The 25,070-nt window shown below is 57.9% G+C and overlaps 4 protein-coding genes across 4 annotated transcripts; 1 reads left to right on the top strand and 3 right to left on the bottom strand.

Annotated features, from left to right (window-relative positions):
- Positions 1 to 225: 225 nt before the first annotated feature.
- NCLIV_009250 (conserved hypothetical protein) lies at positions 226 to 516 on the bottom strand (the record flags this gene model as incomplete). The annotated part of the gene is made up of 1 exon (XM_003880440.1): positions 226 to 516. One exon carries the CDS (start codon positions 514 to 516, stop codon positions 226 to 228), a length of 291 nt encoding a protein of 96 aa, XP_003880489.1.
- Positions 517 to 4,794: 4,278 nt separating this feature from the next.
- On the bottom strand, positions 4,795 to 7,668 carry NCLIV_009240 (conserved hypothetical protein; the record flags this gene model as incomplete). The annotated part of the gene is made up of 1 exon (XM_003880439.1): positions 4,795 to 7,668. One exon carries the CDS (start codon positions 7,666 to 7,668, stop codon positions 4,795 to 4,797), a length of 2,874 nt encoding a protein of 957 aa, XP_003880488.1.
- A 4,307-nt stretch (positions 7,669 to 11,975) lies between these two features.
- On the top strand, positions 11,976 to 16,436 carry NCLIV_009230 (conserved hypothetical protein; the record flags this gene model as incomplete). The annotated part of the gene is made up of 1 exon (XM_003880438.1): positions 11,976 to 16,436. The coding sequence occupies one exon, from the start codon at positions 11,976 to 11,978 to the stop codon at positions 16,434 to 16,436; it is 4,461 nt and encodes a 1,486-aa protein (XP_003880487.1).
- Positions 16,437 to 17,857: 1,421 nt separating this feature from the next.
- NCLIV_009220 (conserved hypothetical protein) lies at positions 17,858 to 24,311 on the bottom strand (the record flags this gene model as incomplete). Its single annotated transcript, XM_003880437.1, has 3 exons — positions 17,858 to 18,919; positions 19,349 to 19,511; positions 19,894 to 24,311. 3 exons carry the CDS (start codon positions 24,309 to 24,311, stop codon positions 17,858 to 17,860), a joined length of 5,643 nt encoding a protein of 1,880 aa, XP_003880486.1.
- Between the last annotated feature and the right edge of the window lie 759 nt (positions 24,312 to 25,070).

Below are 25,070 nucleotides of genomic sequence, written 5' to 3'. Positions count from 1 at the left end.
ATCTTACAGGGGGTGACTTGAGCCGCCTGGTGGCCCACTAAGCTCGCAGACTCCTTCGGCATAGTGCGAAGAGCTGGCACTTCAGAGACGGACGAAGGCGGCGGCCCACGGGGACCATCCGGCACGATGCAGGAGCAGCTTAGCTCTTGATCACATGTTGATGGCATCTCATTTCTGTACCACAGCACTGTAAGTAGTTGTCAGAGGCCAGTGTGCAAAACACCCTCAATCGTACCTCGGCTGCTTTCCTATCGTTTGTACTTCAGTGGCCTCGATGATTGTACTCGTTTCACGAGGTGAAAATATTAACCCGGAGCGCACGCCTTGTTGGGCGTTGTCTGGGGATTGGTTACAAGCATCCTGATTTTCAGCGTCTTCTAGTCTGTCCGCTCGGTCATGAAAGGGGTCACTGCACACAGAGAGTTCGAATGGAGACTTCCTCGGCACTCCGCTACCGGATTCTCTGCCCCCGTCAGAGGCAGGCTCCGGCCATCCGTCTGTTTCTGCTGACTCCATTTCCTCTAGTAATTATTCGGTACGTTCCAAGGCATCGATTCGATGCTTCTTAAACGGCAAAAATGAGCTTATCGCATGCATGTAGTGAAACCTGACTGATCCCTGCAGGTGTAGATACACCAACAGCCCTTCTGGTTCCAAACTCGCTCCGCCGGGGCTGTGTTGAGTGTGTGTTCTTTCCCATACCGGTAATGACGGATGCCACTCGAAAGGGCAACACCCGAATCATCGTCAATCTCTGATCTCCTTTTCAGTACAGTAACAAACACATAGTAAACAAGTATTAACTGCACGCAGTCTTCCCGGATAAACATCCCTTTACCTTTAAAACACACTTCCCTTCTCGCCGCTATGTAAGTTCGTCAAACAATACGAGTTCGTGTCTGCTTAATTCAACATGTTGCTCATCTGCTTCTCTTGAGGTGACCGCATCACGTGTGGAGTACACTCCCAATGCTACCTTTGCACGTGCAAGTACTAGACGCGGACTCTCTTTGCTTCCCTCTGAATCCTTGCGGCACGACTGGCAATCTATCATTGCAACTCAAACGGAATAAGCTGTTGTGTCCGCATCAACTGCTGGGAATATAGCAGACAGCCAACATGTTCACCGATAGCGAAATGTAACGCAGCCAGTCTTGATCAACGCTGGGGGTGCATAACCAACGATTTTCCTAGCTTTGGACCGTCATAATACAACCGCCGTTTACATGTTACTGCGCTGCCTGTGCGACATTCTAACCTTTGGATGCCATTAGATTAGACTCATTTCTCTAGTATGTGTCGCACCTGCTCTCTAGAGTCCGTCCACCCCGTGGTCGGGGGCATGTGCAAGACCCAGCGACACCTATCCCTGACGGGCGAACGCACACAACAAATAAACTACGCTACGAGTCGAGTGCCCCCGTTGTGCCAGCATAGGATTTGGCATTATCATGTCGGGCACCAGAAGATGTTACCGCGGCAATTCCGCCACACATTACCCGAGGCTACACCAACTCCAGTGGGGGCGTTCAACCTATAGTTAAAGGAGAAGTAGCAGCGAGATGGTTAGGATGTTGCATGCTACAACTGCCTCTTTCGTCACATGCCTGCACCTGTCAGGTGCCACTACGTTTTGCAGGAGTTAAGAGTACCTCTTATCTTTGAAACCGCTTTTCGGCCACTCTGGGGCGCTTGCTGCGAATCGTCCGCCACTGTTGTTGCTCATGGCGGCGGGTGAGGTTATTGGTGAGAAGCCCGTAATGGTATCCGTGTTCTCACTTCAGGCGAGATCGGTGCTCTGTGTGCAGTTACTTCCAGCTTATGTGCCCGGTCTTTCCTAGTCGAAAAGGATCATGCCAGTTGAGTGTTGACCGCACCATCCAAGGGCGCACCAGGGAGTTGCTGACGAGTTGTCCACCTCAGTCTGTCTGCATTGAGGCCTTTTTCACATCTGAATCTACGCGCTCAGCTACTGGCATGGAAAACACTTGGTCAGCCTGCAGAGGTGCGATTTAAGCTCGGTGTCCAAAATCGAGACCAGAAAAGCCATGTCGACAAGCAGCACTCCTTTTGGCCATTGAGCACCTCGTGAAGCTTCTGGTTCAGTTTTTAATCCAGAGACGTGAAAAGCAGCGTGTGCCCCACCACCCATTATGTATCAAGGCGACGAAGGAAGAAAACATGGAAGCACCTCAGAGTGATACTCAGACCTCGTGCAGTCTGTTGCTTCTGTAGCACCCCACAACGCAGCCCCTTGCCCTTCCATCTCAGTTTTACTGTCTGGATACGACCTTATACATCGGAACTTATGCGTTCCTCGATGGTATCGGTACCACGAGGTCGTTCAAATTCACAGGCCCTCCAAGGTTGCGACCAGGTACGATGGGGCTAGCCCACCCGAAACCCACTCTAGCACACTTGACTGCTGCGGGATTGCTGCCTTTCAATAGAATGGGCTTCATCACGTATCACTCTGCCACACCGAACTGCTGTCATACCGCATACACACCCCCTGCTTCAATCACTTCCGGACGCCGGCCGCCGCTTGGTTAGCTGACGTCGCTTGTGCTGGTCTGTTTCAGATGCCGAAAGGCCACTCTTACACGTCCTCATGCTTCAGGAGACCGTGCAAAACTGCGTCCCCCCTTTCGACAGATGACACTGTTAGACTGGCCGGAACATTTGCACTAGATCAGGACATCGTCCCCGGGAATCACCGAAAAAATCGCTGGGTCGCATCGCCTGCCTGCGTCCCACAAACACGCATGGCCGAACCCATTACACCTGGTAACGAAGTGGGAGTAGTCCCGCTGACCACACTCACTCCCAACAGAGTTCCTCGGGCTCTCACGGCAGACGTTTGGTCTTCGGCAGCTGTTCTTTGAGAAGCAGAGCGTTCATCGAACTGTCCTCTGCAGCTTTGTTCTCAGTAGGCTCGCTACGGTTTCCCGACCGTTTCATGCTCACGCATTTTCGGCACAGCTTTGCTCTCCTTTCGGAGCGTACCCGCGCTAGGTTTCTACCGTTCAATACATCTAACTCGCCGCCGCAAACCGATTTCGCCCCCTGCAGCCACGGCGTTACTAAACTCGAACGATAGACCAGAAGTTGGCAGCCCAGTGGAGGTGGTGCTTGACTAGATTGGACGGCCTCACATCGTGTCGCGCCATAACAGTCGCCTGGTGTTCTAAGAACTTAGAAACTGATGTGTATTCAATCGCATCGCGTGCATGGACAGAACCACCAGCTGCCGCAGCAGACGCCACTCCGACGAGTAAAAAATTGTCGAGATTTCCTCGGCGCTGATTCATCTCCATGCATTTCAGCTGCAAGTTGGGTCTTCGCGCTCTGTGCTTTCTTGTTGCGTCGTGCACCGTCGCCCTGCCAACCTTGCTACGTCATTGTGGCACTGCTCTCTGCGAAGGTCACGCGGAGAAAGGGCTTCCGCCTCCGCCAGCACTCTTCAAACCTTTGGAACGCATTCCACTATCTGAACCACAAACAACAGCAGATTGAGGCATCCTAGATCAAGTGAACTTAATCCATCTGCGAGGCCTCCTGCAGATGGTCCTGCAGACATGGTCCAGCAGCTGGCCCAGCGACCACTGACGAGCACACCTGACGACAGGAATTCAGGATCCTTGCTAGCGTATCCTCCAGTCCACCTCCTGAGCTCCGAAACCATGCACACATGTAGTTGTTCCCCTCTTCAGGCACACTGTAACCAGCACTCGATCTGCGGAACTGCACCGCCCGAGAAACCCGACTCCCTCACTGACTGCCACACGAAGGCTTCTTCCTGCTGCTGGCCAGCGTTGTTGACTCAGGACCGTAAGACTACAAAAAAGCATTATTCTCTTTCTCGGACCAACAAAAAACTGAAAAAAGCCTCCCTCCCCGTGATCGTCCCTCTCTACACGACCTCACGGTTGTGGAGCTAATTGCTTGTTTACTGAAGCAGATAAGCAGATCCAGATACAGCTGATAGCTCACCGTGATATGTACTAAGTGAGCGGGGTGAAGAACTTTTGCAAGCAGTGTGCTCCCATTCTACCAGTTACAGTCGTTGATGTGTAATTAGCAGAACTGGAGGTGGGCAGTGACTTGTGTTGCAGAGGCGGGAAGTGGCAACGCGCGTGGGATGTGAGCACTAAAAAAGCCTGCTTCAGCCGCTTCCGCCATCAAGATGCGATCTGCATGTTCCTCTGTAGCTTCACTGGGCAGCACGGCACGTTCGTTTTTTTTACTTTGAAAATCTGGTTATTCCGGATTGTCAGCATGGGCCACCGCGAAACTGAGCGAATCTGCCAGTCTAAAGACAGAAGCCGTCCGTCGTGCTTCTGATACGTTCTTCCCCGCTGACGGAAGCAGCCGCCTCTCCAGTCGTTGCCCCTGGGGCTCCGGTGGAAGCGGCAACTCTGGCACGTGCTTGACAGCACGTCGCCCTTGACCAGGTTGCCTTTTCTCACTTCCCCGCTAAACATCCCTTTTCTTTGAAACACACTTCCCTTCTCGCCGTTAGTACGATCTCAAAGTACCAGAAGCCATGTGATCTATATAGTATAACGGGACACGCTGTTCGAAAGAAGTGGTCACCCGCGAGGTGGTTCCTCGTACCGTTCCTCTTCACTCCCATCATGCCGCTTTTCACTCGTGTTCGCTTGTCTCTCGTCGCTGCTCAAGCGCAGATGGGCTCTGGAGCCTCTTTTCTGTCGCTTCCGGGCCCTAGTTTCGCACCAACCGACTGCAAGCTCTCGTCGTTGACTGTCCTTCGGTTTCCTTCACAGGAAATGATTACGCTTTCGCTACTGGTCCACCTGCTCTGCACGACTGCCGCTTTCGAGGAGCCGATCCCGGCTCTGGATGTGGCACTGTCACCAAATCCAGAGGTGGATAGCATGGCGTGAAGCGCGCTTGGGCTCTCTTCCTTCTTGGTTGGGCGCGTGAAGGCTCCGAAGAAGGCGAAGCAGCGATGAATTCGCAGCGTGCCGTAGGGCCCCCTGCTGGCTCCAGCTCTCCAGGAGGTAGTGCGTCGCGCGAGCCAACCTGGCGCTGGACAGGAGTGCTGACACGGGAAACAGGAGTGCTTCCGCGAAGGAATCGCGCATGCGGTCGAGGCGAACTTTGAGGCGTGCACAGATCGATGAACACAGGCCTGCTTGGGGTAGAAAGATGGTCCAGTAAGTGCGTTCCTTCGCCTCTGCGAGGTGAGACGCCGACGACGGAATCTGTCGATAACGAGCAACGGCCTTCTGTCGGGAGAAGATCTCTCGACGCTCCGACAGCTGAGTGCACTGCAACTGTAGAAAGCGTACCTTCGGCGTTGCTCTCGGATGCCATTCGGCTTCCAACAGTCCCCGTTCCTGAGCAACTTTCGCTGACGCAACGCAAGGAAGGCACGTGTAACTGGTCTTCAGACGTCTGTTCGACTGGCAGCAGCTCGGGTCCTCTTGCTTCCTCTGTGTGGCCGTGAACCTTTTCCCGTGAACGATGCGCCCCACAATCGCTTGTCTCTGATTTTGAGTGGATGTCGCCGTCTTTCAACCTCGGCGTCTGCCCGTCTGCCCTGTCAGGCCCGCAGCGCGTGCTCCTGTGTGGCTCCCGCGTCCCTTCTTTGTCTGTTGTGCCCCTGTCTGGTCCATCGTCGTCCATCTCGTCCTCCAACGTCGACCAGCGGTTGTCGCAGGAAGTGTCCAGCGGAGGGTCGATATCTCCCTGTGCCCAGCCACGACCTGCATAACCATCTTCCCTGCCACACGGCGCTCTCGTCTCTCCGCTCTTCGTCCTGTGAATCTTTTCGTCCTGTCCATGTGCGGCCGGTTCTGACACCCGTGGCTGTGGCAGCTCGGTAAGTGCCTGGCCAATAGAGAGTGTCCGGCTTTTCCTGTTCATTGTCGTGTATGTACGTGTTTCACCGCAGCAGGAGTCGGAGGACGCCTCGTCAGCTGGAACTCCACGCCCTCCGGGCCCAGACCGCACTGCCGCTGCCGCGTGGCGGCCGCAATACCACCACAGGGCCCAGAGAGGCGTGGCCTCGCTGCGAACTTGGGGCATCAACTCTGCGAGCTCCAGAGCTCTCTCTGACAAAAGAGAAGGCGCCCACGAGGCTTCTGTCTCACTCTGAAGAACCGCGGGTGCGATGCCTCGCCGCATCAAGAGTTGTGCCGCACACGCGAACCTGGCCTGGACATCGGATTCTGGTCCGCAGGAACACGAGAAACCTCCTTTTGAAGTTCTATGGGAAGATGCAGGCGTGCGGCGCGCTTCAAGTCTTTCTGGAACGGTTACCTGCGGGTGGCTAGATGAAGTCTGCCGAGGACCCGGATGAGTCTTCACAGAGGCGCACTTCTCTGCACGCAGGGGAACGCCAGAATGTAGCGTCGGCCTTCTTTGTTCTTCGCTTGCCCCACAAAAACGGTCACTACCCCTCCCACCCTCCTTGGCTGTCTCATGTTCGCTAACCGAAGCACCTGGATTCCTAAGGCCTCGCTCATGACCATTAGATCTGTTGGGCTGGCTGGGAAAATTCGCCAACCTACCCCCTCCGGAGGCGGACAGGGAAGCGAAATCTTCTGCCTTCTTCTGCCGCCCGCGGCGTCCCTCGGGCAGATCTTCTCGAACTCCTCTCTCTGCCTCTCGCAGCGATTGTAAAGGAGTCGCCTCGTCGGCACTTGCGTCTCCGGAAGAACAGCCACTGAGGAAAGCCAACCGGACACCGGAAGTTTCGTCTGCGAACCGAGTAGACGAGTGTTGAGAGGACTCGAAAGGTGCCTGATTTGTCTCACCTCCCTCGTCTCCCGATTCAAGACTCTGCGCGTCCGCACCCCTCTGACTCCTCCCTTTCAGCCAGGTCACATGCTCCACACACTCCAGCCGCGACGCAATGCGTTTAATCTGAGAGAAAGTTGCTGCTTCGGCCTGTCTACGTAACTCGTCCAGGCGGCCAAGATGCCTAAGACCCGACAAACTCGTTGAGGAGAAGGAATACGGAGACGCTCTGCTTCCACAAGAAAGAGGATTCTCGACATCACCCCCGCGGAAACACTCGAAACCTGTCTTGTGTACATCGTCGGGATTGCTCTCTGCACGCAGTCGTTCTGCGTCATCCCGACGGCGCCCTCGGCAAGGAGTCGCGACGACATGGTGAGCAGGCGGTGCTCCTGGAAAAGGCGAATTGCATGCAGATTTGCCCTCGCCAGAGCCCGGTGTCGAGTGCTGTGAGGCGTGTGTTCCGGATTTCGAAAAAGACTGGCAACGGGCATACACATGGGGAGAGGAGGAAGAGACGCATTGAGAGGGTGCGCAAACGGTAAGGTGCTCAATCGTCTCTCGAACCGCCTGAGACAAGGTCTCCGGAGGACAGCCGGCGCTCAAGAGTGCTGTGGACGACTCTGTATGTACAGGAGACCACCCTGAGACAAGCGAAGAGAGAGAGAATTCAGGAGAGTCCGGCAGCGACGGCGGAAAATCACGGGCCACCTGAGAGAGTCCGTTCCACACGATTTCCGCGCAAGAAGCGTTTACGACTGCTGCCTCCGGAGGAACGCCGGCCAAGGTCGAAACCCGCGGCGTCTGTGCGTCTGAAACCGCCTCCGTTACGTCACAGCGGTACACCAAGTCGGAGGCTTCCTCCCTTGAACCAGAGGCGCCTGCTGTGCAGCTCGGCATCTGCGCTCGCAGAGGGATTTTCTTGCTGCACTTGAGGGGCTTTCACCGGAGCGAACTGCGACTCGTACCACTGGCCATGGACAAGAGAGCCCTTGCCGTGGCGCGACGTCCAGGTACACCCCGTTGCTCGCCCTGTAGCCGGGATGCATCTCTGTGATCGCTCCAATTAAGGCGATGTGGCACATTAGAGAGATTCATTAGATAGTTTGGAGCTAAGAGAAACAGACATTGTGACAAAAGTTGAAGCCGGTGGCCTCGGGGAGCGCGCTGTGAGTCGAAGAATCAATTTCTGAACAGTTCTGGCGAACCCTTGCCCCCACAAGGAGACCAGCAGGATGACAAGAGGAGCCACACAAGGGGGAACAGAGCAGCGAAAAAAGTGTATTTATTGCTACCAGCTGGAAGGTTCCCCAGCACACGTTGCCTGCACACAGTACCGCTGACAATCCACGAATCAGTCACGATGGACAAGGAAAACCGTGGTAAGGGTTTCCAGGTCGCGTCAACGGCAAATAATTGATGCCTGCTGATTCATTTTTCGAGATGTGGACCAAAAGGAAAAGAACTCCTGACGCGTGTTACAGGACAACGAACATGCAGCCAAGGCGCTTCCTGCTGTCGGCTAGTATCGAGCTAGGGAAGCGGGCGGTCACCAGAGCGTGAACTCGACTTTCTTGTGACCGCATTTGCGCAGAGGGGACACTGCATAGTGTAGTGATTCAGATTTATATTCCACCAAGAGCCAGGAGGATTATTCCAGAAGAAGAAACAAGAAGACATGTGCATCGGTGATACGCGCGTCCGCGCATGCACAAGCTAGCGCATCCTGACAACCTGCCAGAAGACTGGAGGAAACACCTCTACGCGGGGCTCGTTCAAGCAGCTGGTTTCCTCTAAGTGTTGTTTTGTTGGGGCACGCTCGAGGCACCTTACTCCCACATCTTTTCTTCGTCCTTCGTGTTATTGAACCCCGATCCAACGATATTTGCGCGGTGGTGTTTCAAAGAAACAAACAAACAAACAAACACACGCACGCACACGCTCGCACACGCACGCACACGCACGCACACGCACGCACACGCACGCACACGACGTGCCCGGACCTGTACGAACCGACGCCCTCTCTAGTATGTCGTTGACTGAGGTTCTGCTGTCGCCTGTTACGTCGGAATGGATGAAGGACCATTTGAAATTTCAAAGTACACAGGCTGCACTTACACATTATGAATAAGCTGCTGTTCCCGACTCAACTGCATGTCGTCTTAACTAAGATGGTCCGTAATAGAGTTGACGTGGGCCACCATAAATTCAGTTGAATTGACACGCTTTTCCTTCGTTCCTGCGTGTATTTCTTTCTTTTTGAAGAGCTCTGTGTCCTCACTACCTTCACCCTCTTTGTATGCGATGATGTATTGGTTCCTGAGCTCCGCCCTTACCGGAGTCACGCATGTGTGGGGAACGTTGGGTAGCGGACCCTGTGCCGTTCCGTGCGTTCGTCAAGAAGAGTTCGGGGTCTCGTGATGTGGAGCTGTCAAGTCGAAAGTGCTTTCTTTTCAGCAATTAGAATAGGGTTCTTCTGGGATCGACTTGTTGGCTAAAAGGCTTCTTCACCTCGACGTCGGCATCGGTCACAGAGGGCCGCGCCTTCTTCGGGGGTAAGACACTGGGATGCTTACATGCCTGTAGATGAGGCACTACGATGAGACTAATTTTATCTTAGTGGCCGAAATGAGACGCCCACATTTGTGACGAAGTGATACGGGCAGTGGAGCAGCGGCAGCCCCTTGTTTCTGTTTTCGGAGACCAACGCTCAGAGCCATCGATCACTCTAATTTCCCCGCGAACGCTACCTGCAAGTGTGTACGGCGTTGTTGTCAGACGGGGCTCTCCTGATACGCACGAAGAACATGTGCCACACGTCATCTAAGGAGCTATGAAACTCCTCAAACTGCGATAACGAAAGAATGCGTGCGAAGCAGCAGGCCCGCGCTAACTGGCGCGCTGCAACACAACGGCACAGAACGGCTGCGCGACGAGACACTGGGTGGCATGTCCACATTCTCTGCTTGGCCCCAAAAGTATAAAAAGCGCCGTATCCATTAGGATGCACGCCCCATCGGCAATGCACGCGACCGTGGCACTCCGACGGAATGGAACGCTGACGAATGCGGAAAAGAGCCAGCCACAGGAGGCAAGGCTAGCACATATCCGCTTTTGCCCACGCACAGCAAACGTCCGTCGCGTATGCTTCTGGTTGCTTTTTGTCGTCAGTTTCCTAGGACCACCACTGTCACGCTTTTTTGGAGAACAAGTCGTGTCAGCTGCTGGTGCTGCGAACACCGCGGATCCAGACTGTGTGGCGGGGCATGAATGAAAAAGAAGCGACTTCGCACACTAGATACTGCTAATCCCACTGTAGAGGTATAGTATATAATCCCTGCCCGGTGCAGTAACATGTCCTGACGTATCGTGCGTGTTCACGTGCACAGGTCAGCCACTTGCAAGCCGGCAGCTCATGAAGGGCGCATCGAGAACTGAAGGGGAACGCGGCACCACAGAAGACGGATGGCAGTTCGTCCTCATCCGCCTGCCTCGAAAATGGCCATCGATGCGAATGCCTGCATGCCGACAGACGCGGCTGTATGTGCATGTTCGGTCAGGGAATGCCTGCCCGTGCGGAGCAAGGCGTAGGAAAGAGGGTATGCAACATTGGATGACACCACCTACGGGCCTCAAAGGGAGCATTTAGCCAACAATGAACCACGCACGGGTAGCGATCGCGACCTCGGCTGTGAGTCGCAATGACGTAACGGGCATGTGTCTGGTTCGTTGGTGAAGGGAAAGGCCTGAGAGGACGCTCTCTCAGCCCATCGTTTTTTGCGCAACGAGAAGGAATGCTCTGAAAAGCTCTCTACTCTCCTAGAGGGTTTTTCAGGGAGGACAAGGAGAATCCTCCCCTCTCACTGCGGTGACAACAGGCTGAAGCTACTGGGAGCTCCTTGGCGGGGTTCCAGGTTCACCGTCGGCGCGTCGGAGAAAGAAAGGGAACTTGAAAGCTTTCTCGCGATTTCCGCTAGCTCCATCAGCCTGTGTTTTCTTACCATTTCTTAAGGCTTCGTTATTTCTCGTACCACGAGGGCAGCATGCTATACGAACAAAGAGTTTTTGCGTCTGCGGTCATCAGCCAGTCCCAAAGCACGCCCGACCTGGACGCAGACAGAGAAGTGCCAGGCACTCACCACGCCCTCTTTAGTTCTAACAGGCTGCTGCTGCTGCGAAGTGGCTTTTCCTTTTGCGGAACTGGAGCTTCTCTGTCCAGGACGTACAAGGGGAGCGCGTACCGTTGTTCCACCAGTTTTTGTCGACGCAGCTCTCAGCTGCCGGGACTGGCGGAACCCGCCGCTCCGTTGACGCCACGGCGGGCCAAGGGACAAGCACACTTTGGCGTCACTTGCCAAGCAGCTGTTATCCCTTCTAACGCACCCTTATGCCGTGCTAATTCCCGTCTACGGTGAAAACTTTGCCTCACTCATGGATTCACAAAGGGGAAGAGAGTCGCCGCTGTCTTCACTTTTTTCTCGACGCGGGGGCCCTTCCTCTGGGCATCAGCCACAGCAGCAGCCCCGCGGGGGGGGGGGGGGGATAACGCGACCTACGCACTAGAAACGTGACGGGGCGCGTTCCACGCCGGCACGCTCAGCACTCACGATACCGGAACAGGATAAAACACGACTCTTTGCCTATGTGAAAAGCCTCGCTTCCATTTGTTCAGTTACAGGACCGGAGAGCTGCCCATGTGTTAACTCTGTCTCCACGAGTTCTTTTGAACCAGCGGTCGCTGCGGTCGTGCAACGGTGCCGAAGAAAACTGCCACTGCGGTCCGTTGCACGTGTGCCCCGTTTCCTTGTGTGAGGCTTTCCCTTTGAACCCCCGGTGCTTTTTGAAAGAAGTGCTTGCTGTCGGCTCCGCTCATGTTAGGAGGTGCGCATCACGCTGGGTACTAGAGAACTATCGCTTCGTTTTCCGGATACATTTCTAATGCCTAGTCGTCTCCGGGCTCTCCGGCTCTGCTCGGTGGACACGGCGGCACCCTTTTTTTGCAGAACAGAGCCGAAGGCGGCTTTCGAATTCGCTGTGACTATGCTAGACGCTACTCCCACGGGCAGGTAGTGGAGCACAGGTGTCTTGTCGGATTGAAGCTTCGTTAAGGAGGCACGGCTCTCGGCGGCGCAGTCGCGCCCCATTGGAATTCTCTTACGGACACAACTGCAGTAACCCGCGCCACCGTAGTTAGGGAGAAAGGGGTCATGGAGCCGTCAGAACAGAATGGCAGCGAACAAGTTCGCGATGAAACGCCTCCGGTCGCGTCCCTGCCGCCAGCTGCGGGCGCCAGCCACGACGAACGGCCCTCCCAGCTGCAAGAGCCCAAACAAGGGCGAACCGCCTCCCACCTTCGCTCTTCACCCTCTGCTCTTTTGCGGCTTCCCGGTGACACCACAAGCGTAGACAATCGAACACTGGGTCGCGAAGGAAGAGTTGCCGACGCCGACGTGCCGCTCTTTGATGAGAAGAGCCAGCGCTTCTCCAGACACGCGAACGCACGCCTGTCCCTCGGCAAGAATGCGATAACACCGGCAACTCAACTCCCCGCTGAATGGATGCAGGCGTCTGTCTCTCGAAGCGCTCTTGACCGTAGGCAGCAGGGAACGGCTACTCCACCTGAAAGTGTACACAGCAGGGAGGATCCCGAGGCGACATACAGAGTTATCGCACCGGGATCGTCTCTGCAGGACAGCCTAGGACGAAGAGAACACAGGCACCGCAGTCGGGTAAGCAGACGCAGGCCTCTGCATCTCCACGCTCTGGTTGTGCTGGCAACGCTCCTCATGTCCGCCGCCGTGGTTTTTCGGACCGTCCGGAGGTGTTTTCCGCCGCGGAGCTCGCCACCCGCCGTGAAGGGCACAGGGGAGTTCCTGACCAGCTCGACAAATGCGTTTCTCGGATCCGGGACCGGAGGGGGACCAGCAGTTGCGCAGGGAAGTCGCTACCGACGCCTCGCTTCTCGAGATACCAGTTCTGCAGCCGGCTCCGGCGAACAGCCAGGTGCTCACGGAGAGGTCACAAACGCCGGCGACTTTGATCCTGCCTGCGTCGTGGAGAGTCTCTTGGACACTGGCAAGGAGAGCGGGGAGACATCGGGGGACCGAGGGAGCGCAGGGGCCGACCAGCCCGTCACTTCCGAGCAAGTCGGCGTGGCTTTACAGAAACTGGGCAATGCTTTGAAAATCCTGGAAGTGGCAAGTGACATGATAAAGGATTTCGACGAGTCTCTGCCCTGTGGTTTTCCACGCCGGGATGCTGGCGCATGGGTCGACCGCGCCCGTTCCTCTTTGCTAGAACAGTCGACCGCCCTCCAGGCCTTTCAGGCAGGCCTCAGTCGAGAAGATCTCAAGCGGGCCGCTGGGGCGCGGGGATCCTCCAGCGACAGTGGAGAGCAGGAGCCGCCGCCGGCGCCCCCCTCTGACCTTTTCTACGGGGAAACAGCGCACGGATCGGATGGGAGCGAGGGAGACACAGACGGTACTCCTGCTTCGCTTGGACCCGGACCAGCAGCCGAGTCGGCAGCCGGTCCGGTGGGCGCGTCCCATACCCAGCCCCAACAAGAAGCTGGCCGGGGAGGCGTCGAGCAGGCCGCCCCCCCACAGACCAAGCCTATACGTGCTCCGCCCGGACTGTCGAAGCTTCCGTACTCGACGCATCGTGCCGGTCAACCGGAGATAACGCTTCCAGCGCCGCCTCCGCATCTTCCTGTACCGATTGGCAGCGAGGTTTTCTCCCAGGGATTGAGCGGCTGGGCTATGGTGGATCCGAGCACTCCGCCGAGTCCCATATCACCCCCCCATCCAGGATTTCGGATGCCGTCTGGGGCTTCTATTCCGCAGGCGCTTCAGCTGCCGTCGGGATTTCCTGTGCCGCAGGGGACTCCACCGGGTGTTTCGTATTTGTCGGAATCTTTTTCATCTCATTCCAGCGGGGATCGGGCATTTCCCCCAAGTGGACAAAGCGATCCTCTACAGGCGAGCGGTGCGCCCATGGCCACCCACAGCGCGGCTTCTGGTTCTTCGCTGTCGGTCGAACCGACACCACGTCCTGAAGGAACAACTTGGTTTGATCTTCTCTTCCGAAGTCAGGCTGGCTGGCTCAGCGCAGTTGGTTCGTCGCATGCAGCGTCTTCAGATGGCGACGCGTCACACGGCACCGGAAGTCGCAGCCGTCAACAGGACGATTCGAGGTCTGTCAGAGAACCGTCCACCACAGCCATCGAAACCCTATTCTTCGGCAAAGCTTCAGGATCGTCAGGACACCGTCCTTCCCGCTCCTACGCTGATGCCGCAAAAACTGTGGTGGCTGAGGACGGTACAGTTGGTCCTTCGTTCCCCAAGCCTAGAGGAACAAAGGGTGAGGCACACCCTCTCTCACCGCCAGGCCTACAGACAGGGGAGTCCAAAGCTGGTGGGACCGGTGAACGACGTTCGCCAAAAGGCGGGGCGTCACGTCCAGAGAGGAAACCGCTGTCCTCGGGTCAGGAAGGCGCGCGTGGCGAGCCGTCCCGTGGGGACACCGAGGGTAGGGAACCGGCGCCGCAGAAGGAAGAAGACGCGGAGAGGAAGGGTTTTTTCGACACGAAGTCGCGGGCCGGTGCTGGCGTACAGTCTGCCGGGGAGCCAGGAACGGATGGGACGCCTGCAGCTAGCTTCGTGAGTCGAGACGCCGGCGACAGTGCGGCGTCTAAGGGGTCGGTATCGTCGAAAAAGGGAAAAGGGGAAGGGAAGAGAAAGCAACAGCCAAAGCAGGTCGGCGCACCGACTGGCCGCAGGAGCTCGGGCGGCCTCAGCGCCACGGTGGACGTTGCTGTGGGCGAACGCACTGCCAAGGCGGCAGAGAGATCCGCAGGTCTTGCCGGCCAACCTGAAGAGACGCAAAAAGATCGAGAGACAAAAGAGTCATCGAAGCGCAAGAAAGGCAAAAAGGCGGCCTCGCCTCCCTCGGATCAAGGGGGCTCTGGATCCGGTGGCGACGGGTCAGCGCATGCAGGAGGGCCTAGCGCGGGTGGAGGAGACCCGCCAGAGAAACGAGGAGACGGGAAAGACGGCCCAGGTGAGGGGGGTGCGGGACGGGGCGACGGGGAAGAAGAGGAGGAAGAGGAGAAAAGGGAGGAAGAAGAGGAAGAAGAAGAAGAAGAAGAGGAAGAGGAGACAGAGAAAGAAGGCGGGGCAGAAAAGAAGGACGATGGCAGCGACAGCGGCGGAGGTGGTTCACCAAGAATTGGCGACCCCGCAGAAGAAGCAGACGAAGCAGAAGAAGCAGACGAAGCTCCTTCAACCGACCAGCAAGGTGGCGGGCAAGCGCGGGAGGGTCAGAGTCCCGCGCCCTCAGCGGAAGACGCGGTCGGCTCGCCAGGGGAGGATGCGTCTTCGGCCGGCCCTCGTCGGGACCTAGGAGCTAGACCAAAGGAGGGCGTGTCGCGGAGCCGCAAACACGGGAAGAAACGAAAAGACAAAGGCAGGGAGCGTCCAGAAACAGCCACTGTGCGCTGGAACCTACAGGACTTCCTTGATGACCCATCGCGGATGCGCGATGTTGTAAGACAAAAATCTGAACTCCAGATGGCCAGTGTGAACATAGAGAGCGCCGCCGACGTCCTCCCGTTGTGGCAGCACAGATGTGAGGCTGCAAAGAATTTTTTGTGCAAGCGTGACATCTTCGGAGTGGTAGAGTCTGCTCTACCCGACCTTGAATCTGACTTGGATGCAGAACTTGATGCGTTGGTAGAAATCTATGACGTCCTCCGTTCCGCCTCGCTTTTGGCTAGAAGTCACGGCATAGTCTCCAGCTCTATGCTGACGTCGGCACGGGTCGTCGAAGACGGGCCAGAGCTGCCAGTACCCCACTGGGGGCGCGAGCCGATAGACCCGCGGGCTCCCACCGAGATTCGGCTTCTTCAACAAGTCTGCCAGCTGTCCGACGAGATTCTGACGAGAGAAGAGCTTCTGGAAAAAGCATACTACGCGATTCTGGAAGTGTACAGTCAAGTTAAGTACATGTTTGACTGTGGCCGGAAAATGCCCGCTGCTCGGAAGAAAGTCGTGGAGTTGATTGAAGTGCCCGCGCCCCCAGAAGCCCTACTATATTTCAAGAAAGAGCTTCTCGGGGAAACACCAGACGAAGGAGAATCTACAAGCACAGACGGTGCCAAGGCCGTGACATCGGAGGGCGAGGGCGAATCGCACCAGGACGAGTTGACGCGTCTCCAGATGCGTACAGAGGTTTTAGCGTATCACGATGTGATGAGAAGCACCGCTGTCGAGATCAGATCGCAGGTACACACATACTTCAATGTTTTTACACGGGTAAGGACAACGGTTAGCGTTCAAAACCGGGACGCCGACGTGGCGCAGCAAATGATTGCATCCGCAGGAGCCTTCGTGATGGCTTGCTCGCAGATGCTTCAGCTCATCAAGCATGATTGTGGGTTTGGGGAGCACCAACCCTCAGACCCAGATTTTGCAGCAACGTACGACGTTTTACAAGGAGCTGTTGAACAGGTGGCTGCACTCGCAAAGAGGTTGAGAGAACATTATGGCAGAACTCTTGCGACGCTCCTGGTTCTTGATGCTTTAGAACAAGACAAGAAAGACGCTGAAGCCCAAGTCGCAGCAGCGAAAGAAAAAGCGGCATCAAAGAAGGGGCGCAGGTCTAGGAAATAACAGTACAAGAGAGACAGGAAGGCGGCGTCGCAGGAAGCTCTGTATAATCATCTGTGTGGGGAAGCCGCGCGTGAACTTTGCAGATATCCGTCGCAGCAAGACGCTGGTGATCGTTTGCTGATAACGCCAACTCGAGAAGAGGCATGTGTGCAGCCGAAGGACAGGGCACAGCGAGCGGCAATCGCCAAGAAGACGCTCCGAATTCCGGGGTTTCGCAGATTCAACCTGCTGTACGAGAGGCAAATGAAGCTCCAGAAATTGCGCAAGTGCCGAATCCGTGTCCGAGTCGGCCGTCCCGTACCGCTGAGATCTTTTGGTACGACACAGGATGCGGCCTCGTTCTCTCTTCCGCACTGCAACCCTTTCGGTGGCGCTTATCTTAGCGGACGGCAATCGAACGCGGCTCGCCGCGTGGATTCTTCGTGACGCGTCGGACCATTTGTCGCCACAGTTTTGCGTGTGTGTCTGGAGTAGGATGGATTCCGTCTTTATCACGGCCCCCTGAGCACTGCGTTTCGTCAGACAATGACCGACTTCTGTACTATAGTTCGACAAACAGGCGTGGTATATATCTGTGACAGTGAAACCCGGAACTCTTTTGTTGAAAGACTTGCCGATTCTCGCCTGTCGGAAGACAACGTCCGACAACCCGACAGTGGATTGAGAGCCCAGAGCAACAAGGCCGGATGGTTTTGTTACGCGGATTAGCTCTCGGGCGTCCAAATCCGGAGTCTGAGGCACCGGAGCGAGTAGAGCGGGGCAGACAGTTTAGACTGGAACGCACTGTGCTGTCGACTAGAAAAACGGGTTCATCGACGATTCGTGAAACCGAGGTCGCCTCGCTTGTTCTTCAGGCACCACAGACATGCACGCCAACCAGTCGGCTGGCTGTTCCGTTTTGCGCTCACGTGATCAGAGATTGATGCTTTGGCTACGCAAGAGCGAATTGCAGTCTGCGACGCTGTTTTACACAGAGCAGGCGTCAGGAGTTCGCCTGAGATACTTAATGCTAGGTTGAACACCATGACGAGAGCCTCGTCTGTTCAAATCGTGAAACGCTTTCAGCGGCTAGAAACCGGTCTGTCGTGGAGAGTGGCACACTGCTCTGCTGCTAAATATTCGACGAACGCCGTGCGTTCCACATCTTTGAAAAATACACTTGCAGTTCTTGTCCTATCCGACGGTTTTTTCACCGCGGACGAAGCTACAGTTGCAGGCCGTGAGACATGAAGGCGACACACTGTCTTCTTGTTTATCTCTGACTGCCATCTGCCTCACGACCAAAACGGCCTCACCGACTGCCAGCGTCAGGACCCCGCTCAACACGAGAAAGCCCTACGCAGAAGCCAAAAAACCCTTTTGTGGGCTTTCTCTTTCTTTGGAAATCACAGACGACAGGACCTACGACAAGGCCGAAAGTCTCAACTTCGCGCCCCGAGAACGTCGAGAAACGTGTCCCATTTCGTATTCGTGCCCTTGCCCCGCCAGTGCCCCTCTTCCGCCGTGGCTGCAGCAGTCAGGATCTCTTCAAGAAGCATCGTTTCATCTTGCAGGCTCGCGAGAATGTCTCCTAACGCCCTGGCCCGCTTCTTGTCTGGGTGCTTCGTAGGCCTGTCTGACGCGTCCCTCTCCCTCTCGTCTTTCTCCCCTTCTTCCACAAAAAGGGATTCCTTTCCGGTCGACACGACTCCTTTTTCTCTGCCCGCCGGAACAGAGTCCGTGTCTGTTGTTTCCCTTTCGTGAGCACGACTTTTCTTTCCCCGCACTTCCGCTGTCGCGGGGGAGTTCTGTCTTGCCTCTTCCGCCTTTCCGCGCGACTCTGTCTTCCCCACTCGCCCTCCGCACTCGCTCCTCTCAGTCGCCGTTCCACGCTTGCCTAACTGCCACTCTCTCGGGGCTTCTGCGTCCTCCCGTTCCAGCAACGCGCCTATCGCTTTCAGTGCGGCAGTCCAAAACTCGGACACACGGTCCGCCCCAGCGGAGCGGTCCCTCTTCCCCTCCTTCCGGCACGGCAGAGTCAACTCTTCCGGCCGAGTCTCGGCCTGCTTGGGGGTCGCAGAGACGCGCGATTTCTTGCACCCTTTCCGCTTTTTGCCGTGTGCCTCTCCATCCCTGCTGCCGGCGCTGTGGCACGGACTGTCCCCCGTTTTTTCGCGTACGCGGAGATACGGCGTCAGAGACAGCCACGCATACGCAGGCAGCTTTTCACACCCCGCGGGGGACCGAAACTGCAGGCACCGGGCCGCTGGAAGGCCCTCGCGCGCCTCGCGAGCCTCGCACGCCTCGCGCGCCGCTCCGCCTGGACTCCTCGAGCCACGGGGAACTGCCCAAGTCCGGCACGGAGACTGGTCGGCCCCTGCGGGCCGCTGCGTGGGGCAACCGGGTCCAGAGCTGCTCGAGCGCCCGGGCACCGGTGACTCCGCCGGCAACCCGCGGATGGCAACCCACGAGGCGACATCCCGGACCAAGTACGCAATTACTGCCTAAGAAAGCAGCGGAAAGAGGAGCAGGGCGGACACGCCGCGAGCACATGAAGGAGAGCGCGCAGAGGAAACAGCGGGCGCCGCAAGTCCAGACAGCCCCGCACGACGCGTCGTAGCGACAAACGCCCTGTGAAACCAGCGCGCGCTTCAAGCGCCGTTGGGAAGTCGCCGCGCGACGCGGAGAAGAAGAGCACACCGGGTTCACATCCAAGCGGAAGAATGAAGACCGGGGCTCCGGGCAACGCCCACATCCAAGGTGCGGAAGCGTGGACAAGTCGACTGCGCTGCGTAAGGGACACCGGCGTCCAGGGTCTCGCGTGAACGGGTGCGCGCGGAGGGATGTGACAGGAGACACACTACGGCCAAGGGAAACGAATTCGGAAATGGGAACGCAGATTTCGGCACGCCAAGACCTACAAAAAGACCTACCTTAGGGAAGAGAGAGGGAGACTGGTCGCCGGCAGTCCGGTCGATAAAGTGGGAGTACAGGACCTCGATTTCAAGGAGAGGAAAACGGAGGGCCACCGCAAGGGCGGCCAGCTCGTGAACGTTTGTCGATCTCGGGAGGAAGAGGCAGACGTTTGGCGCGATCCTGTGAACCGGAGAAAGGCAGAGATACAGCCGAGAGACGAAGCGTTCCAAAACGCAGACGACGAACATAGGTCCCGACCGAGACAAGCAGAAGACTTCGAACAGTCCACGGAAGAACGGCACCTGTGCGCTGTAGCGACACTCCACACAATCGAGAGACAAGCGCGTTCAGTGTCCGCATTACGACTCCCCGGGATGTCGGTCGCGGGGGGGCGTGCCGCGTCCTGGTGCCTCGGTTGTCCCTGTTTCTCTGCTCGAGAAAACCGCGCCGAAAACAGGGTCGCTTTCGCTCCAGAAACCCGTCAAGAATCCCCGCCGACGCCAATTTCTGCGGAACGAACGTGTCTTGGCGGGCCTTTGGAGCTGGGCGTTTCCGGACTCACCGAGCAGCAGCTTTGACAAGGGAGGGAATGTGCGCGGAGCCAACTCCCCCGCCTCCGTCTTGGCCACCCGCCACGGAGAAGAGCTGCGATCGGAAGGAACGTCGTCCTGAGTAGCTCGGGCCGCTCCACGGAGGAGACATAAAGCACCAGGCGATGTCCGTGACCAGCGAGCGTTGGTGCGTCAGGGGGCGAGAAGGCGACTCAGAGAAGAGGGACGCGTGCAGTGCCGCGAGATCCTCTTCAGAGAGTCTGTCGTTTCTGCATTCTTCTGTGAAGAACCGGGCAAACGAGGAGCCGGGCGAATGCCCTTCGTGGACGCAGAATCGGCACTTCACTCGAGAGAATTCTTTGCAGCAGAAACAGCGGAGAGACTCTCGGTCGGTTTCGTCGAACGTCTGCGAGTCAGTCTCCCGTTCTTCCCGGCCAGCGCACTTGTGACTCGCCGCTTCCTTCCGAGCTCGTCGAAGCTGGCGCCGAGCCGCCTGCCGCTCCTGCAGCCACCCAGCCAAGGTGTTGTGGTGGACGTACACCTGATCGCGGACTCCGTACAGCGAAGCGTTGTGCTTGCAAATCGCCACTTTCACGAGGTCGCAGTCCACGCCAACGCATGCGTCGAAAAACCGAGCAAACTGAATCACGTTTCCGCCTGCCCCGCAGCAGCCATCCATGGCAACCAAGGGGCGAGACGCGGTCGGCACTCCGGAATCGCCAGCTGCTTCTTCCCGCGGGACGTTCCTTCTTTGGCAGCCGTTCCTCCCGCCAGCGCCCCGCGGTATCTCGCCCTGAGCCGTGCGCTGCGCGTCGCCCTTCCTCGCGGTGGGCAAGGAGCCTAGGGTGCAGGCGCTCGACCGCTGGTCTGAAGCAGAGACAGGTGCGTCATTTTTGAATCCAGTCACGACTTCGCGCACACAAGTCTCGGTGCCGCTTGCCTTCTCGGCTCGGACGCCAGGCGAGGAACTGCCCTCAGGAAGTGTCTCCCGGGCGTCAAGCGCTTCCCGCGCGCTGGGCACACACGGAATCGAAGACTTGGGACTCGCGTTCCTCGCGACGCACAGGCTTCCTGAGACTGGTAAGCTCTGCGTTCTGGCGTGTACAGACACCTGGTGCAGGACGGACGCGAGGTAAGCCGCAATGCACTCAGCAGTGGTTTCGAACCAGGCGTTCTCATCGAGCAGCATTCCTTCGTCGTACTTGTGGAAGAGCGTGTAGCGCAATCTGTAGTATGAGGAGTCGGTGCTGTTGCCCACGCGGTCGTACGCAGGAAGGAGAGACGCGTCCGAAGAAGCGACTGGTGAGTCATTCTGGGGGGTTTTGTCCTTGGAGCCTTCAAACCACTTGGGCGCCGGTTTTCCTTGGCCGCCTGGGTCTTGTTTATACTGTTTGCAAGCATCCGCCAGAGTTCCGCAAGCGCACTTTCGCCTCCCCGTCGGCTCCTCTTCGCCTCCAACAGCCCCCGCGCAAGGTTGGACAGGAGCGAGGGCCGCGGCATTCCAGCTGCCAAAGTCGGGTGTAACCCCATTTATCGCCGCATGCGTTTCCGGCGCCCCGGGCACGCCCGGCCAGAAGCCAGACGCGGGGTACCCGTGAGGCGGCGACGTCTTCACCGCTGGCGGTGAGAAATCGTAGCTTTTCTCTTCTCTGTGTGTCTTGCGGTGGCGCGCGGTGTGGCGGGACGAGGCGAACTGCGTGGGTAGGCCGAGTGCCCGCATCAGTTCCAGCTCGTCCGTCTCGAACTCGCTGTCTCTCTGCTCCGCGACGCCTCCCCATCCCTCGAGCGGCCTTCCGCCGGGTCCCTCTGTTCGCGTCCATGCCTGCATGCAGTCGGGCGGCCCGGGAAAGACGCCAGGCTGAGTCTGGGCGTCTCCGAGGACAGGAACTCCTGTCGCCTGGTCAACCAACCCTGCGCCCCAGCCGCTCAACAAACCGTCCCCGAACCCGCTTCCTCCTGGCGCGCCTCCAGAGAAGCACGGAAGGCAAACAGCTGCCTCCGCCATCCCCCCCTCGGCAGGCGCAGCGTCGGCCAGGGGACGAGTCTCCCTGGCACGAGGACAGCGCGGGGCTGGGCACGGGGGGAGGACCGGAACGGCAGATCCGCGCGGAGCAACCGAGCCCAACAGAGAGGACCCGGTCAAAGGAAGGGGAACGAATCCCGGAGAGATCCCGATGGACGGGTGCGGCGTCTTTAGACTCCGGAAAGGAGGAGCGTTAGGGTTTAACCCTTTGGAACGTTTGGGCTGAGCAGTCGAGGCGGGCACGGGCGTGCAGGAAGGCGCCATTCCTGTTCGCAGCTGAAGATCACACAGCTGCTGCTCAAGTTCTTCCATCACTCCCGAGAGCGCCTCGTCCGCTCCCTCCGGAAACGCTGGAGACGGCGATCCATGGACCTCCTTGGAACTGAACACAAAACGGCTTTGAGGCCCGCGGCATCCGCGCGCCTCCTCCAGTCCTTCTCCCGCTTCCCCCTGCGTTTCTTCGCGATCTTCTGAGACCTGAGAGATGCTTGTTGCCACGCGGGTGTGCTCCGCGTGGGCGCCTCCGCGGTCGAGTTGGGGCGCACCGGAGAGCTCGACCTTCTTCAATTCGCTAGGCGCGCGCACGCGCGGAAAGGCTCCAGAGGACAAGGAGTCCGCCTGCTCAGCCTCGTTGCACGGCGACATCCTGTGTTTCTCCTCGGGCTCCCGCGTGGCTATGCTCGGCGACAATTCCTGGTCCCTGGTGTCCCTGCGATGAGTGGAGAGTCCCAGTCGAATCGGTTCTTCTGCCGCAGCGATCTTGTCCGAAATCTCGAAGCTGAACTCGCTCTCTTTCCAGTTTCCGCACGGAGGGTTGCCGCCATCCCCTGCTTCGTCGAGGATGGCCCGAATGGCATACGGCAGCCGGTCTTTAACGCAGCGGGCGAGCAGAAGAAACTCGGCGGGGCACAGTTGGTCCAGGTGTTTCATGAAGATTCCTAGCGGCTGCGAGACAGCCGCAGATGTTGGGGCAGGCGCGTGCGGAGGGAACGCCTCCACTGCGAGGTCGTGCGTGAATCGCTCGTCTTCTGCTCGGCACGGGGGCGGTCCGGGGAAAATCGGACTGCACTCCGTCGCGTCCTTGGCACGCCGCTTGCCACCAGAGTTCCCTCGGGTTGGAGAACACGCGGAAGCACACAGCGAGTCCTGCAGGACAGGCGCAGCTCGCGAGGAGACTCCCCGCGAGGCGCTTCCCTGTGCGGGGGCGAATCCCGAGACCACCTCTCCGTACCGCGTCCACCTCGTGAGCAGAATAATGCAGCTGCACTGGAGCTTCTCCCTGTCGGATGAACCCGATGCGTCCAGTTCCCCTCCGGAGCCGCCTGAACTGCTGTCGCCTCGGTCGCCAGCGCCAGGAGCCGGAAGTGCGTCCAGCCTCGTCCTTGCCGCAGGAGAGCCGTCAGGAGCTTCGCTTTGTCGCGGACCATCTGAAGACTCCGGGGAGGTCGACGCAGGCGCGGGTCCGTCCGCACAGACAGGCCCCGGACGCTTTGCCCCGCTTGAGTCGGCGCGTGCCACTGGGTCGACACACGACGGCGACTGAGCGCGCAGCGGCGCGTCTGCTTCAGGGTTCCTCTCGGCGTCTCGAATGCCCTCACTTTGTGCTAGTCGTTGAGATTTGTTCAGCGGACCACTGCCGTTGACTTGCTCCGTTTCCGTGCGCAGTCCATCGGCACGGGGCTGTCGGTCTTCTCCGGTTCCCGCCCCCGCGCATGCAGCACATTCCGCCGTTTCGCCGGGCTCGGGCCCGCCACGTGGTCGGCGTGGAGGCGGTTTTTGTGATGTTTTCTCAGCGGCGACAGCAGTAGGATCCAGCAAGAGGAGATCCAGCTCTTCCGGCAGCGTGTAGCAGAGGAACAGCGAGGCAGGAGGGAGGCCAGGGACGCCTGCAGAGCATCCTGAGGCGAGCGGAGGCACAGGGTTAGGCGCGGGAGTCGAGTCCGAATGTGTGGACAGTCCATCGAGGCAAGTTCGCTTGGCGCTTCGGGGCGTACACGAGCCGAGAGGCGCTTGAGAACCGAGCGCCCGGCCGAGACTGTGCGAGGGTGTGTTCGGCGGGGACCGGGCCGGACGCGGAGACGGAGGGGAGGATGTGCTGGAGGAAAAGGAGCGGCAGAGACTGACGGGGGAAGCGAACGGAGCGGAGTCAGGCAGTTGGACTGGTGCCGAGCGCGTCGCGATGCACCGGTAGGAACTGGGCAGCGCGAGCGCCGAAGGTTCACTCGGCACGGACGACGGCGAAGACGCGTGGAGCGAATAGACAGACGAGGAACTCTCTGGAGAGAGGGAACTTCCCGACACCGAGACCGGTGTTGGAACGCTCGACGCCGCCAAAGAGGGCGGGGAGAGGGGCGGCGGACCGGCACGGCCCGTTCGGCCAGGCGGGGCCGGAGCCGGAAGTGGCATTGCGGAACGACGGTACAAGTGACAAGGTAGACAAGTTGCGAAAGCCAAGTTGGATTCACGAGAGTCAATCGTGTGAAGCAGAAACTTCGCGGCGGTTAGGAAGCAACGGCCAGCAGATGCATGGTCAATCGGGGTGGATTACCTGCAAAAACTACCGGGGGGAATGATCCCGTGGGCAGAGACAAGAACAGCCGAAACGAACAAGACCGGTCGCCCGCGAATCGACAAGGAGGGCTGGCCAACACGGAATAAAAACACCCGGCGCAAAGCGGCGCAACAAAAGCGCTGCTGCCGGGAGTATGCAGATGGCCCGCGGCAACACAACGCTGTTGACCAAACAGAGGCGAAAACTTCAACGAAAACGGGCGATCTGCTTGTCAATAAGGAAACAAGCATTCGTCTTCATCGAGAGAAACGCACGAAATGGTGACAGACGCCTTTTTCAGAGACCAATTCGATCAAACCCGGTGAAGGCGGCGAGTATGCACACTCGGGATATCATCAGTCTCTGCATGCCTTCTGTGCAAAGACACACGTTCCGGATTCGGTATGTCCTTGCCAAAACTGCAGCATCTGTCCAGCGCGTTTGTTCAGTTTGCGTTGACCTGCTGGGGCACTAGAGTGCTGAAGTAAAGCGTAGGCGAATACTCGAGTGGCCCGGAAGGTAGGCTTTCGTCAAACAGGAGAATAAGGGGAAAAATGCAGCATCAAAACCACCGCAGCCTCTGCTATGAGCACGAAAGCCGTCCGGTCAAAAAG

This window comes from Neospora caninum, chromosome III, assembly GCF_000208865.1.
Source record: "Neospora caninum Liverpool complete genome, chromosome III".
In the NCBI taxonomy this organism is placed as follows: Eukaryota; Apicomplexa; class Conoidasida; order Eucoccidiorida; family Sarcocystidae; genus Neospora; species Neospora caninum.
The sequence above is the reverse complement of the archived record's forward strand: the minus strand, read 5'-3'. Positions and strand labels throughout refer to the sequence as shown.